Source organism: Geospiza fortis, unplaced genomic scaffold (assembly GCF_000277835.1).
Source record: "Geospiza fortis unplaced genomic scaffold, GeoFor_1.0 scaffold229, whole genome shotgun sequence".
In the NCBI taxonomy this organism is placed as follows: Eukaryota; Metazoa; Chordata; class Aves; order Passeriformes; family Thraupidae; genus Geospiza; species Geospiza fortis.
In genome coordinates this window covers 524863-541989 of record NW_005054357.1, presented here as the reverse complement: position 1 = coordinate 541989, position 17127 = coordinate 524863, and the positions used below count along the sequence as shown (strand labels likewise).

At 40.6% G+C, this 17127-nt stretch overlaps 1 protein-coding gene across 1 annotated transcript in view; it reads right to left on the bottom strand.

Moving 5' to 3' along the window:
• The window catches only part of NTNG1 (netrin G1), a 146031-nt gene extending 129200 nt beyond the window's left edge, over positions 1-16831 (bottom strand). The window contains exons 1-2 of the mRNA XM_031059154.1: positions 16817-16831; positions 10941-11640 (exon numbers count right to left, since the gene is read on the bottom strand). Coding sequence (XP_030915014.1) covers positions 10941-11186 — 246 coding nt within the window. The 5' untranslated portion in view covers positions 11187-11640; positions 16817-16831. The remainder of the gene's footprint in view (positions 1-10940; positions 11641-16816) is intronic.
• Positions 16832-17127: the final 296 nt, after the last annotated feature.

The following is a 17127-nucleotide window of genomic DNA, read 5'->3' as shown; positions in this document are numbered from 1 at the left end:
CATTCCTGCACAATCTTTTCCCATCCTACTGCTGAACTCTAAGCTTAGAAAACATCTAGAAAACATTTAACTTACCCATCTAAAGTCCACACATTGGATCTGTGTGGTCTGTACGGTTTCCGAAAAGAATATTATCCAAACAGGATATCAGAATTCTATGTAAGAACAAGCCCATCAGCCCTGGTGGCCTCTCAAGGTGCAGAACATTAAAGGTGTGACAAGACAGGATGCAGCCAGAAAGAAGGTAGGCAGGCTCTTCTGTTCTTTGGAACAACTCCCCATGTCTCTCTTCAGTCTTTGTTTCCTCCACCATTTTCAAGACAGGGAGAGAGGGGCTGGCACCCTGGAGGGCAGCATGGACGGCACAAGTGGCAGATATGTGAGAGCTGCCTGCCACACCATCCCATTAAACGCATGTGCTCTTTACAACAGCTGAGGACTTGTAGATTGTAGGAGAGGGGAAACAATTATCTTTGTGTGGCTTCAAAAAAACTCAGACTAATCCCGTGTGGCATTTCAGATATCACTCCACTGTTTAACGCTGAAAAATTGGCGTACTTTCTGTCAAGGCTTAAAATTTGACCAAATATTCTGCTGAAACCCCCACCTTGTCTGATTAACAAAGGAAGGACAACTGTTGTAGTATTTCCTGAGACCTGTTTTTAAACTTATAAAACTTGAAGTTCATGATGGATGATGCCTGGCTAATGTTTGAGTGCTACAAGTAATAATGGTGCAGTCATGGAGAACTATGGAATGATTAGTCAATAACAGTCTTCTGTCCTTTTCAATTATTTACAAATAATCCAGGAGATGCATAAAGCTAAAATAGAGTATTTAAATATGCAAACCCTGTTACGTATTCTGTATATGTACCCTAGCTGGCACCTTCCAGCTAGATGCTTTCAGTGTATTCTTGTATGCCCCAAAACCAAGAGAAAATGGATAATGTCCCATTCTCCAAAACTTGTTTTGTCACTAGGGACAAAGAGCCTTGCACTGAAGATCACAACGGCTGAACTAATCCAAAACCCAGCACCAGTAAATGAGTAAAGAAGATTTTAAAACTGAAAATGCTGGAAATAAGTGAACTTCAGTGAAATTGCTTCTGACAAGAAAAATATTAGAATATAAAGGCATACAGTTAACTTAAGATGGTTTTATGGTTTCCAGTTGAGAGTTTCAAACTGGTACATTGCAGAGGGTAATGCTCACTACTGAGGAAGCTGCATTTTGTTGCCATCCATTGTTGTCAGTAGGAGTCCTTCTGCTGCCTAACACAGGACACATTAATTTCAATGGAAGATCATACTTTAAGCCCTGTTGATGTAAAGTCACACATTAGCTCTTAGGCATGAAATATACATGATGAGTCACTTCTAATTTCCCTTTAGTTATTGAAGTGTATCTTTTTTAAAAAATCAAAGCCACTGCTTCAGATGACAAAAAGCTTCTATGTTTTTAGCATTTTATTTTCAAAGCCTTATCCCACTTCTTTTTCAGGAAAATAGGGTTTTCAGCTGCAAACATGCTGGCAAAAATTTACCCCACTAATTTAGTGAGGGAAGCTCCAATGCTTGAACCCCTTAAACCTGTTACTTCACATGTCTGGAAGTCTGAATCAACCCTTGTGAAGTGAGACACCTTGCTAGGATATTTCTGCAGGCTATCCCTACAGTATTTATACTACTTGGCAGATCCATATGGTCAAGGAAGCCAAGAGGCATGTCAGTCTGCAAGCCTGTGTTAAAAACAGAGGAGGAAAATAGCACGTGTAGAAAAAGTTGTTTTAGCAGTTAGAAAATTGCATTCTATACTTTTTTTTTCCTACAGCTATGCATGTTGCAGATTTTAGAGGATGAGATTTTAGAGGCTTTTGTGTAGTTGTTTGCTATTCCTTTTTATTTATTTTTTACCATCTCCCCACCCCCAGTCACTTGTAAATGTCACCCACAAGTAGCTCTCTTTCTAGTTTTCACTGGAGGAAAACGTCTTATGAGCAGGTGTAGATGGTAAAAATGAAATTCATGAGTTAAAATGTGGCTTATGACAGTTTTACAGATAAAAATCTAAAATGCACCAAGATGTTGGAAAGACATGGCACGTACATTTAAGAAAATGCTCCTTTCATCAGAATGGTGTCTTCTTTTAGAGGTTTTACAAATACTTAGCTATAAAAATTCTCTCTGCGCTGAAGCCTGACATAAAATATCCCTGATATAGTACAAGTTCTTGCTTGTAGTAAATATAATTAAAATTCATTTCCACCCTTTTCTTTCCTCCCCGTTTTTATTCCTAAATTCCATATAAACAATCTGCCTAAAGAACTAGAAGATGAGAAATAAAACCATTTTCCAGAAAATACAACACATCAAACATCAAAGCTACATGAAATCACTTATGCATGTTGCCAAGTCAGCTCAATGCCAACGATTTTTGTGTCCTTAGCTATATTTGTACTTGTAGATCAAGATGATGTCACCACAAGTGACCTGTGAAAACACAAATTTCCATACATAAAATGTCTACAACAGTCACTGTTTCTACAAGTAAATCAGGTACAGAGCTACCTGTTTTTTTAACTAGGGAGATTACTGTTCCAGCGTACACAGGAATCTACATCTCATCACTCGATGGCCTTAATAGTATCTGGGATTATTTTTTATTTTCATATTCAGACAGTACTCATAGGCCTTGAAACAAATCAAGAAATATTTGGATTAGCAGATCTCCCATCTGGTTTTAGCTACTCTTAAATAGGTATGTTATTTTATGTATTGGAAGTGGCAGTTTTGGCAAAGCAGTATCAGTATTAAAAAAAGAAAAGTGGCAGTGGTACTCATGCTAAAATTGACCAGCTCCCACAGATTCAGCCCTTTCTAAACTCGGTGGGTAAAAATAAATGACAGGTTTTCATCCCCACATAATGAGATGGGTAATTTCCATACTTTGTCAAGAGGAATTGCTAATGCCTGTCTGTATTTCTCCCCCTCTGCTTCCCAGCATAAAGCAGAAGGGATGGAAGTGCAGATTATCATCTCAGTTTGTACATTTATTTTTTCTTGAATGAATGAAGGTGATTTGGGTTGCATTAGGACTGGATGCTTTATAAGTAACATAAATATCTAAATGTAAAAATCATTACTCGAGAGTCAACTTACTGATTTCTTCCTTCTCAAAGGACACTGAGGAGCCCACTAACCAGAATGGTTGTCCTGGTGTACACTAGGTTTGTAGAATTCTCAGCTGAGTTCACTTGGCTTTGTTTCAACAAGATGCTTACAAATGGAAATTTTAATATATGGAAGTGCCTCAGGAACTTGCATTTGGTTTCCAGTGATTCTTGGCTTTTACAAAGTACAAGCTCTGCAAGAAAAAGACATGAAACTCTGGGGTTCAGAGACATTCAGCTACTAAATGAAGATGGAAAAATATGTTTATCCAGATAATTTGGACAAACCTGAGCAGCATAAAACTATCTCTGCTCAGTTGTACAAGTAAATCCGAAATTCACATTTTGAGACTTGTCTACCACAGTGGGAAGAAATATAATATGCTCCTTGTTACAGTGTCCTCAGCCTGGAAAGCCTGATGCTGCACACTCCCTTGGGACTGAGGGCATCATGCCCCTGACCAAAATGTGTGAAAGCAAACTGAGGGGGCGATGCTGCAGCTCTGCTCCTCCGGCTGCCTGCGTGACACCAGCAGCTTAGGAGGCAAAGGCCACTCTGCTTAAAGGAGGATTTACCATCCTGGAAAAATTCTAAGTTCAGGCTTCCTAGCAGAGAAGAAATGGGGTCACCCAGCTCTCCCTCCCATCAGTGCAGGAGGGATGTGCTGTCCTGCCCTGGCCGAGGAGCAGCAGCTGGGATGTGCTGCTGTACTGCACTGTCTCTCTGCTCCCCAGCAAATCTGGTCAGGAGTCTCCCTGCAGTGAGCCACAGGCTCAAGATCACCTCTGCCTCACCAGCAGCAGTTCAAATTATGACAGGTCCAGTAAATATTTTATTTATAAAGCAGTATTATTTTACTTCACTAAAGGTGCTGCTGAGAGGATGTTTCTGGTCCAACTGCATTGACAGCAAGCCATTAATATTCACCATGGATGTCTGGGAATTTATTTTATAGTGAAAGATACTTATTTCTTCACAAAATTGGTGTTGCTGGTTCCATACTGAAACAAGGCCAAAACTCCAAGTTCCCACAGGGTACTTGGGTATCTCCCTTCACATACCCACCTCAGTGCTTTGTGGGGGCCAGGGAGGAGGGAGCAGTGGGGGGAGGCACCAGCTCAGGTATTTTAAAGAACCTCATCCAGAGAGTCACAATCTCCCCCCACATGGTTCCCTGCTTTTTAAGATCAGTTGTTATTAAAATAACTGTGTAAAAATGTCCACTCTTCCCAGCTAATTTCAGGGGAAAAACAAACCAAACTGGAAGAGCAAGTAGTAAATGGAATAAAGGCAATGCTAGAAACTGCTTAACAGCTGCTCTTACAAAGTGTATTTACAAAATATAAATCTCCTTAAAAGGATGCTCTTCTACACATACTAGTGACATGTGCTTTAAAACTGCAACTGAAAATATGGAAAAACCGTATATTTCGTTTAGGAACCCTGTTTTACCCTCAAATATTTTTAACAACTGAAGTACTTTGTGGGTGTGCTTTTGTTTTGTTTCAGGCTTGAAAACATTCCAGTACCCAAAGTGTAACTGAGGAGGAAAAAAAAAAAAAGCAACTGGACAGAGTGTTGCTAAAGATTTACTGGAGCATCTTGATGTGTAATCATGAATAAAACGCAAATCTCTTTTACTACCAATACTCGGTTTTTATTTATGAGCAAGTATTAATTTTTAGATTGCTTCCAGTTGGATGAAAACAGAGATTTTACCAAACTATTTTTTTTTTCCTGCTGTCATTAAGTATATCCCCATCTTTTTAAATCTTGTAGGAAACCAAGGAATCCTTTCGCCTGCGGATCAAGGAGCATTTGCAGAGTGTACAGCAGGTGCTGCCAGAGGTACAGGTAGGCTGGCGTGTGGCGCTGCCCAGTGGGAGGGAGCTGGAGGACAGACAGGGACAGTCTGTGACCCATGGGGACAGCACAGGGACAGCCCACGACATATGGGGACAGCACAGGGACAGCCCATGACCCATGGGGACAGCGCAGGGACAGCACGTGACCCGTGGGGATAGACAGACAGAGACAGTCTGTGCCCCTCGTGTCCCTCCTGCCCCAGTGGCTGCGAGAGGGGCTCACTGGGGCTGGAGGGGAACAGCCACAGCTGTGGGGCTGAGCTATCCTGCCCTGCTGGGGACAGGCCAATGGGCAGGGCTGAAGCTCTCAGGTCTCGGACTGTTAGAAATGAAATGCAATGAAATAAAATGTTTAGTGACTTAAGAGGAGACACCAAAATAAAAACCCCTCTCTCTGAAGGGTAAGGTGCTCTACAGTGACAAAGCACCAGCTGTAATAATTATATGTGCCCAAAGAGTTCCAATTAGATGAATGCAGATGTTGTAAATGAAGTCTGCAGTAACTTTGAGCTGTACATACTTTAAAAATATACAGCTATGAGAATCCACTTAAAACAAGACAGTAGCAATAGCTTCATCTTTAACTTCCTGTTCCCATTCTACCCCATGCTATCGAGTAAGACTATACAGACAGAATTTAGAATCCTTCATTTTTATTCAAATTTAGCCCATAAAAGAAAAAAGCTTTTTTCTTAACAGCATCTTTTAATCGTATTGCACAACACTGTTTTAAAATGTCTCATTTGAGAAAGTATGTATAAATGCCAAAATGCTTTCAAAAATAATTCTTGTTTCACATTGTGATTTACCCATTACTCAGAAAATTATCTGTTCATTTAATTATTTCAGTAAACATAATACTGGTATCACTATCTATGCTACATAGTATTTCCCCCTTTTTAAGGAATATGAGCCTACTTGTAATTAAAGGAATGCTATATTAATGATGCTGAAAGTCTCAGAGGGAAAAAAATTAATGTCCACCTCATAATGTTATGCCAGAATTACATGTGCAGAATACTTTTTAATAATCTTTGTTTCTTAATTTAGTTTTGATTGGCTATGAAATACGGAGTAGCACTCAAGGGCTCAAATTTCTACTGTCATCAGCATTTCTGCTCTATAAATTGTACAAATGCACAGGACTCCCATCTGCAGGCTCCTTTTCAAGCTTCTGTTTAACCTACGAAGGAAATTAGCTGCAGGCAACTGTAATTGATGATAATTTCATCATTTTTAGCTGTTGGGATGTATTATGATATCTAGGTCTAAACACAAACAGAAAATTATATATTAATGTTGCCATTTGAGCTGCAAACACAGGTCGGTAACACAAACCCATCTCTAGTTTGCAAATTACAGCAATAGCCACTAGGAGTCTCCTGGTCAAATTCATGATGAATTTGCACAGTAATCACGGCTCAGGTTCACATGCAAACCCCATGCTAAAGTTTGGATTTCAGCAGAGGGGCCAGTCCCTGTGCAGGGCAGGTGGGACTGGGACGACAGGATCTCTGAGCTGTGAGCAGCATCATCAGGTTCCTGAGCTTGTACCCAGGGATAGAGCTGGCATGTGTTTTAGAAGGAAAGCCAGAAGCCACCTACACACTGTTCTGGTAGAGCAAAAGATGGTCATGATCATAGGAAGTCAGATTTGTTTCTCTTGATGACTGGACAGAGTACTGTGGAATTGTTCTTACAAAGAGGGAAGTAGATTTCACCGACTGTTAGTTACTCCCTGGGATTCCAAGATTTGTTTTGCACTGAAGTGCTGCAGGCCACAAGAACTAGCACCACCAGGTACTTCAAAATTTGCTTAGGGTGAAACCTGCAGCTCAAACCTGAAAATGTGAATAGTTTCACTCTCTTTTCCTCTCTCCTCTCCTCTCCTCCCAGGCCAACTATGCACAAGCATACAGTGCCAGACATACCCTGAGCAATGCCAAATGCTCAGAGTTCATAAATTACAGATCTGCAGGAAGGGGTCACGCTGGCTTAAACACTGTGGCTGTTCAGTCCAAGTCTGTGACTGACAAAAGATGTCCAAATTTCCTTGAAGGACTACCACAGAAAGCAGTCATGCACCTTCTGCCAGCATATGTAGCGCACTCTGAGACACTAGAGACTGCTTTAAAATGGACAGGGAAGCCAGAGGTGACCAGTGAACCCTTCCCCACAGTGCTGGTTATCCTGTAGGCAGGAGGAGCCCTTATTCTTGTATACTTATTCTGGAAGGATACTGTCACATCCTCCTTACAGGTACATGCAACTCCACATCTAGAAATTTTAAGTGTTCAACTGCTCTTAGCCACTTATTTGTTTATAAGTTTCTTTTATGCATCTTTCCTCTTGAGCAAAAATCCTTTCCAAGCTGTAGAAATCCTGAATGACTTTAAATCTGATGAGATTTTAAACAAACAATAATTTGGAAGATTATTTGGCTTCTGCTTTTTGAGCTCCTTGGTTTCATTTTCAAACTTTTCCCTGCAACCAGGAGGACTAAGGAAATAAAGATGATGCTTTAAATGAAACCTGAGAATCTCATATAATCATAATTGTAGGACTCCAGGGGTTTGAGGTTTCAGAATAATCTCATGAGCTGTCAATACTGAATGTCACCAGAAACGATAATGGCAATCTCAGAATAGATGCCTAAAAGCAACTGTGGGATAGTTTTTTTCTGTTGCATGCTCCCCATAATACCTACAAATGCTGTTCTGGGGGGACACCACAAAGCTACCTGCAAGTGGTGAGCTGCCAAATGCTGGCTTTAGCTGCCAGCTAGGGCTGTTATATTTTGCAACAAATTTACATATGCAAAGCCCTGTTATTCAGTCTGTCAGCTAAACAAGGAAAGTACAAATTCATCACAGACTCATAAGAACATTTAATACCATGCAGAAATAAGTAGGGGGCCAATTTAACCACCCATCTCCTCTGTATTGTATGCTTGCACACATTGCAATGCACGGCTGCTTTGTGTGTTATTGCAGATTATTACCAGCTACTCTCACAGGCTGCCTTAGATTCTACCATAATCTCCCAGCAGGACTTGAATGAAATTCTCTGTCTGGTCTATTTCAAGGATCTAATCTATATTACACCAAAGGCTGACAGACTCAACAGTTAGTACCTTAGTCCATTTGGTGAAGAGAAAATTAGTAAACCTGGTAAGGAAACCGACATGCAAATACAACAGGAGGCTGCTTCAACCTCCTTGTCATCCTGCAGAAGCACACTTGGCTGCTTGATACCCTTGTTTATTATTAGAATAGCTGAAAAGACCTTATTCTTCTCCAAGTCAGCATTAACCTGATTTCAGTAACAAAACAGTGGCACAGGTTTGGCAGGCACATAGCCAGTACTTACAAGAAGAAAACCAAGCATTTGTATAAGCCAGTTTGGCATTTCACCATGCTGAAAAGAAACCTTTGCATCTTTGTCACTTCAAATTTGGGCTTTTTTAGCACAAGAACATGCCTAACACGAAAGAACTTTTTTCCACTGCCCACTTTCTCCAAGTATGTCAGTGCTATCTTCTTAACTCATTTTCTAAAACTAAAAGTGAACACAAAAATTCAAGATCTCAAAAATGCCAAGGGCTCAGCCCTACAAAATAGATAAAACCTCATTTTGAAGGAAATATCTAATTCCTACAGGTAGCTATAGTACAGATAGATGACGAAGCATTTTTAGGGATGAGAATGCTCTGCTGTGAGCCGTGGGCAGTACCTTAGGAACATTAAATATTTCTGTCATTTTCCTTGTGTTTCAAGCAAGCCAAGCCATTACCAACGCATATCTAAATACAATGGATATGTACAATCTACATCTATCCCGGAAACAAATCCCACAGTTCATCATGTAAGAGTCAGTCACTCTACACTTGTGTAGCTGAATGCACACTCTCATTCTGTGGGCTCTCTCTCGCTCTTCCTCAGTTATTCCCCTTTTTCTGCTTTTTATGTGAGGATTCTGGTGGCCTTCTGCATCTCACAGGCTTAAACTGCAGGTGAGCTACAGCTGTCATCTCAGGTCCCTCCCAAGCAAACTTTCCTCCCACATCACAGCACTGATGAACTGGTGTGGTCAAATGTTCTGAAGGGGAGTTCTGGCACCATTTTTAATACTTAGATTTAATCAAAATGTCTTTTGTTTGCTTGGTTGTTTTTTGTTTAAAAATGTTGTTCTAACTAGAGTGCATACTGATAACAAAGGCCTTCAGAAACTTAAAATATTACTTAAGATGGGAACTGCTGCAATGTTTATCTGCACTAAAAGGAAGAAACAAGTTTTATTGGGCAGGTTTGTTTCTTTTGTTTTTTTTTTTTTCTCATTAAAATAACAACTTTTTGCATTAGATGATGAGTTACTAAATATTATTGAGTGCTAAATCACAGCTACTACTATTCAGGGGGAAAAAATGTATTTCAAGATTAAGGAAAAAAAACAGTAAGACAATATTATGTGGGGCACATGACTTCCATTTGTTTTTAAACAGTGGCTGCTTGAAGCTGCTTGGAGATTTAGAGTGTCAAAGACATGTCAGCAGAGATGGATTAGTGGGCAGAGAGCAAGTGGTGCAGTCAAAGGTTCATAGTGAATGTAATTTATTCATGTAGCTTCACAATTTATCACGTGGCTATTACCATAATGTACGTGGGAAGCAGCTGTATGCGTGCAAATAATGCCTTAAATGTATGTGTGGTTGGATCTGAACTCCTTACAGAACAGCAGTGGTGGAAAATGATGCCACAAGGCATTTAAAAGCAAATTTCCTTCCTGCGGGGATGCTGTCACCCAGCAATGATGATTTGTACACAGGCAAATAAATATCTTATAGACTTTTCTCAGTTGTGATAACCTCACTTAACAGAACTCATTGGTCTTTCAAATTTAAATAATGTAGGTAATGTGGAGCATGTTTCCAGCACTGTATTAACAGATGTAAGTGTGCATGATTTGTAAAACAAATCTCTTATTTTCTTTTCAAAGAACTCAGTATCTTCCACTCACTATTTAACAGAAATATCCAATCGCAAAGAAAAGAGAGCCTCTGTAGGGGTGAGCACAAAGAAGTTATCTACAAGTTAAAGATCTCCTTTAACTGAAACTTCTCACAGTGGGATCTATCAAACACTTGGGAGCAGTACAGCTGTGAAATACAGATATATATACATATATATATATTTATATGCATGTGTATATATATACATATATATAGTGTCTGTCGGATTCTTATACCTGTGCATTTACTTACCAAGCCAAACATTTCCAAACCCAGTCTATTTTAGGACCATGTAAAATGAGGAGCTCTGGTCTCTCTTAGTTTGCTTGAATGCCTACAGTTTCAGCTAGGAAGAAAGCTGTGAGTAGTTGCTAGAGCTTGGAGGTGATTTTAGCTGCACTGTTCATATACACCTGCTGCAGCTCCCTGGGTAGCTGGGAAAACTTCAACAGCCCAACTCCCAACACCATTTTTTAAGCTTTAGCAATTTGAGTTCAACTGGTCTCACTGTTTGGAAATTAGACTTAATTATGCCATGCTATGATGCTTTAAACTGATTTAGTAGAATCAGTTCATTCAAATCTTTCTTGATCAGGCAAAGGCCATCCCAGTTATGGGTTAGCACAATAGGAGTTTTATGCTGATTTCTTTTGATACATTAAAAGTTGCTGTAGAGAGACACTGAATTTAGATAAAGTCAAGTCCTCATAAGCAGAACATCTCATTGCTCAGCTTAATGTACTGCTCAGAGTTTTGTGCAGCAGAACCTTTCACATTTGGAATATGATGCAGGTTTTCTTGGATAATTTCGTGTGCACTCTAGGGCTTCTGGTTTGAAGCCATCTATCACAAATACACCCCCACTAATTATGCAAAATGAAAAGCTTGCCTTACCATTGCACAGAAAGTCTCAGGAGGATCTCCACATGTTATGTCGGGGGGATCCAGAGTCACTTTTACATATTTGATCATGTCTCTGGCTTCTGGCTGGCAGGCCATGTAATCCCATACTTTTCCTTCTTCCGTGTAAATCTGAGTCTTACAGACGTCATAGTGTCCCCACACAGAAGGGTAGTGCTGCATCACGGAGGATACAGTAACCCAGAGGGTGTGAAGTGACAGGAATCTTGACAAATACATTTCTAAATCCTTTAATGTCAGCTTCGTAATGATGCTCAGTGCTGGTGTATGTGCAGTCTAGAGATTATATGTACATATAATGTATATATTTATAAAATAGGTTCCAACTCAAACGTGAAGCATTAGGATGGGATGTTTGTTTCACTATGTTAAAGACTTTGGTAGAAGCCACCCAGGCCCTGATGACAGCCTTTCACAGCCATGCAGCGCTTGTCCTTCGACTTATAACTTATCTGTCAGGGCTTCTTGTAAAAGATGTCCAAGAGCAGATAATAATTTGTGAGGCTGCAGGTCTTGAGCTCCACTGTCGATAACCCTGAGTGATCCTCTGTGCTCAGGGCTCGCAGGGGATGCCTGGACACACTGATAAATCAGTATCCGAAGGAAGAGGGTGAGTGTCTATAGGCTGGTGTCTGTTTCCCATCAATCATCCTTTTCTTCTGGCACCAGCACCCTTTTAGAAACAATAAAAATTAAGAGTTATTGTCCAAGAATCAATGCATTACAAAATATACGATATGTTGACATTTTGAAGGTTTGATGCAATATAAAGCAAATTGGTACAATATGGATAACCTTTGCTGTGGGTTCTGTGCTAGAATGAAGAAACTACCAAAATCATTCACAGTGAAAAGTATTTTGACATGAAGGATTTAACTGTACTCTAACAAAGACAGATTTATAATGTTCCAGGTGAGTTAGAGGTTCCTGCTTCCAAAACCGTATTTTCACCCTAGCAAAACTGGAGAGCAAACTACTGAATTCAGCCATGGCCCAGATGGTGCAGGCAGGCAGGGGAGCAGGCAGCCCAGCACTGCAGGGCAGCAGCAGCAAGGTTCTTTTATTTGTGACACAGAGATGGGCATCAGGGCTAGCAGGTGCTGGTAGTTTCTTGGCAAGAGGACCTCATGGAGCTCCAAAAGCCTTACATATTTCTTTTAGATTATTTTTATTAGTTTAAGAATAACAAAGATACGGCAAGTATGATTCCATTTCCTTGACATTTCTCATTAGCATTGCAAGAGTTTTGCTCCCTTTTTTTTTTTGCCTTTGAACTGTGATTTACTGACCACACTGATGACAAACTACTGATAAAGATAATGGCTTCTTTCGTAGCTCACTATAAGGATGCTTTCCCCCCTTATTTTCTTAGGTTTGAGGGTCGCTGTACCTGAGTACTCAGCACTTATTTCACAGCAGATATATGCCCTTTCCCCTCTTCAGAAAACAACTAGAAATCTCCTAACTTTGTAGCACCTGAATCATATTATTACAGGTATAAAATGCTAGAATTATATCACAGCAACTTCAAATATATATTTCCTAAATAACACAAGAAAAAAAAAATCCAAATTCTGTATGAGGAAAACTGCAAAGACAGAGTAAGTACCCTAAAGACAGGGACAAGGAAAACGAGGGCTAGGAATTCCAGTGCATTTGTGTCAGCCTGTGCCACCCGAGGTTGGAGAGCCAGGGCACAGGGCTGTCGGCAGGGGATTTCAGCCAGACGCTGCAGCACTTCCACACTTCCTTTGTCTGGATGCTAAAACTGAGCCAGATCCGCCAGACAGATGTTGAGAAACAACTGTAAGTCCCCACTTTCTGCAGTCTGCTTTGCTTCCCAGCTTTAAATCATGCCCAGTGTGATGAACCTCCTACACCCCACAGCCACGGGAAGAGGTGTGTGACCCGGTAAGCTCCTTAACGTGTCACATTGGGAATATTCATTTTCCAAACTTATCTTCAAAGCTATTCGCAAACAGCCTCCCTATATTTAAATAATGCTTCATCTTAAACTGAGCTAAACTACAGACACCATGAAATGCCAACAGATGGTTGAATTGTGTTTCCATAGCAAAGTAATTTACAATAATTGCTGTATGGACGTAAATGCAATTTTCCATTATATTCATTTTATCAAGTGTTACCATACAACTCTCATGTATTTTATCAGAATACGCAGAGAATATCTGAATTTTCCTGCTGTAACAATTCTCAACTCACTCAAACATATTTAAGCTTCAAATCTGAATCTGACACAAAAGCAGAAATATCTAAGACCAAATTAAATTTAAATCTCTTTAAGAAGCATGCTGGGTAGTACTGTTGGCTTTGTAGCAACCTTACATTCTTTTTTTTTTTTGTTTTCAGTGGGAGTGTTTGCATATTATTTTGGAATTCAGTAATTCAGAGAACATTTTCCGTGTCATTCTAAAGACACCTTCCCCGTTTCCTTTCCAATGTATGCACTATTCTGAAGGGGAAAAAAAAGCACCTGCAAGAGCCCATAGCTTAGGGTTATAGGAAACTATGTCACTATGAAAATGGGAAATAACTCCTTGCTAGAAGGAGCTGCAAATTATTTTAAATTTATGGTAAGTCAAATACCCTTTATTGGAGATGGCTAGGTCGTAGCTGGAATAAAGAGTAAGTAAGTAAATAAATACAATTTTTCTGTGTAGAAATAAGAAGTCACTGAGTGTAATAATATTTAGACTGCAAGCTTGTATATTCAGGCAAAAAAAAGTTTTTCTTTAATATCTTCCTTTCTAGCTCTTTAGTTACCTGTAACCTTTTATAATGCTGAGACTCAGACCCACTAATAAACAGGACTGGGTAGGTCTAAATAATGTGAAGCAAGCTGCTACCTTAACACACTGTGCTAAAATACTTCCCATATAATGAATTCTCATTAAAGTAAGCCAGTCATAATGATGGTCGTTACACAGAATTATAGACTATAACATTGACTGAATTTAGTGCACTGACAAGAAAAAAGTGCAGAGGAGTGCAAGACATCTGAGCATTAGGCAGCTGTAGCCATGTACAACAGACAATCCTGACAAGAAGCAGCCAATTATAGCTTAAATTTCTGGCATATAACCAGTTCTGATTAATAGTTTTCCATTACATTACAGACATATTATTAATGTATTAAAAATGTCAAGCTTTGGCAAGAACTAGTATGGCATGGCTCAGTTAGTCTGCAATATCTTCTTTTAATGAGCTTCCATTGATATAGAGAAAGATATTGACCAAAGCACATTAAGGATCATGTGCTGAGTGCTGCCAGGTTTTTTTCTGACAGAGCTATATGATTTGTCTTGCTTTTGTTTGTTCCTGCAGAGTCACTTATGATATGCGTTTTACATTTTAGTGCCCTATTGCTAAGGACATACCTATTTGAATTATTTTGTAGAAAAAATGTTTGGAGTAACATTTCTGAAGTTTACAGCTGTGGCAGATGTTTAGTGATAAGCCTGTAGCTCTGGCTAACACACAGCAATGGGGCTTTTTGTCCCCTGTAACGCCTGTGCATTTGACCTTAGAAAAAGGTAATCAAACAAACCACTAATAACTACTGTTGGATGCCCTGATTCCCTCCACCCTGCCCTGCTAGCCACACACGCTGGGTGTTGGGGGCCATGGAAGTGGCAAAGAGGGACCAGCATCCTTGCTGGCTGAGGGCAAGGGAACAGCAAACTGCCCGGATGACTTCAGCAAATGTATGCAAAGCCTCCAGAGCACACTGCTCTGCTGTGTGGGGCAGAAGTGCTGGGGCCTTGAACATTGCCATGTGCCACAGCCTCTGCACTATGGAAAACTCTAGGAGGCACCTGGGAGGCACTGGTGGAAAGGCCACATCTGCTCTCTGCCTTCCTCTCGGAGCGCTGCTCCGTGCCGGGCGTTCTGGCCACATGTGAGTATGTCACAGCCATCCGAGAAGAATGGCATGCAGCTGACCCCCAGACTGAAATCAGCAGTTAATTCTGCAGATGGAGGAGACATCCCCTTCACAGAATAGACAAAATGCATCTTGGCAGCGTCAGTGCCAGGGAAGAACTTCAGGTCTCATTAGGGGCTGTTAGCAAACACTCCTCCTTTGCCTCCTTCCATCAGTGTGAAAATCCACCCCCTTCCCCTCCTCACAACCACAGCGGCTGGATGTCTTGTACGAGCTCCCTGCTGGGAAATCGCTGTGAGATCCATAGGGGTGGGCTCCTGGGCCTCTCTTTGGCAAGCCACAGGAACGTGAAGGAGGTAATAAAATAGTGACCACCTCCCACAGTGACCACGCACTGGATCGAGCGTACCCCGCCAGCACATGGGAGCAGGAAGGAGAGCCAACAGCAGATCCAACATTGCCTGAGGAGAACTGGCTAAAACAACGAGGCAAGGCAAGGAGCGCCGGCTGCCACCTCCCCACAGCGGCAGCTGCGGAACAGATTTTTCCAAAGGAAACATGTTTCAAGTTTGCATCCCGCACAGCTTAAGCTGATGAATGGATCCAATCAAGCCCAAGTAAAAAGCGCCTGTGCGTCCACTCCAGTTGTTAATTATTTAAAGCCAGTTTAGAACACAGGAAATAATGTTCTAATCCTCATGCAACTTACATTCACTAGCCTCGTGTTGTACACCTAGGCAACTTAAGAACCTTGTACATATACAAACCAACCCCTTTTATAAAGGCAAAATTATTTATCTATTTTATCTATTCAAAGAAGAAGGGAACCTGTATTTAATGATTTAATACACATTATTTCTGTCAATACTTGTATGAAATGCAGTATACTCAAGGAACTACTTTGGTGTCTTTGGCCTCAAATGCTGTTCCAATCAAAGTTTAGATTCTATTCTTATCCAGCTTATTTAACTATTTAGCAGAAAAAGATTTCTTAGCCTCAGGAGAAATTTAAAATGTCAATACCTAATTAAAGAAAATAAAATACAGCTACCAAAACCCTGCGATTTGGCACTATTCTTGAAATACTTCTGGTTTTCACACATTATTCTTTGCTGACTGACACATCATACTACCACTGCCATTGCTTGCCAGGTATCATCAGCTGTCAGAATATGGAGTAAAAAGCATTTCAGCTATTTAAATTTTAGAGCCTTAGTACATAGCTGCTTTTTTTCCTCTCACATCTTTATAATTGTTAGCATCTTGCCTTAAATATCTCTAGCATCAATCTGTTCTGCAAGTTTTTCCTCTGGGAATTTAAGTTAGCATTTGGGGAAGTTACAGCCTTTGTTTTTGGGTTTTTTTCAATGATTCTTCACACTCAATAAGGTGATGCATGCTCATCACACAGTATATCCAGGGTATAGGGCTACAAAGCTTTCAAGTTATGATGTGAGCTGATGACTTTATAACTGAAAGTTCTCAGGCTCAAAAATGAATGCCTACCGGTTGCTGAATTTGTTCTATGCTATTGCTGTATTTTACATAAATAGCTAGAAAGTTGGTGCTGCTTATCAGTGTCAGAGGTTTGAGACAAAGTTCTTAACTCCATGAGAGTATTGCCACTAACTGTTTGAAACTCTCTAGTAATCATCCTGTTAAGGTCCAGAAATATACCAGAAATTAACCTTTATTTTTCCCCATGAAAAGCACAAAACTGAAAAAAAAAACCCAAACAAACTACCACAACCACAATATAAAACAAGCCAGGGGAAGTTCTGCTGTTTTCTTCCCTTTGACGGGCTTCCCCGGCCACAGCTTCTCATCCTGAACCGCATTGTCCTTAGGCAAGACAGTGACTTATTCCCTCTTTAAAAGCATCTCCACCGCTTGTTCCACTCACTGTCTTTGCTAACATTTCTGTAGAAGTAATGCTGGCTCCTACCACATCAGATCCGGAGTAGTGAAAAGTTGATTGCAGAACAATAGAAGTATATCAATCAGAGGCCAAAACCGCACATGCACCAACTTTGAGAGTAGAAAATCAACTGTTTTATCGCGTGTAGCTGATCTGCGCTGCTCACCGCCATGAGGGGTTTTCTTTGGCGGTTCTGTGTGCGTGTGAATATTTAGAAAAGCCGCCTGCAATTTCCGATGCAAGGGAGGATACCAGGCTGGGTACCAGTGACCGATGCCCGGCGCCGCCGCCCCCGCCTGTGCCCGACGGGACCGCCGCTCTCCCCCGGCTTAATCCGC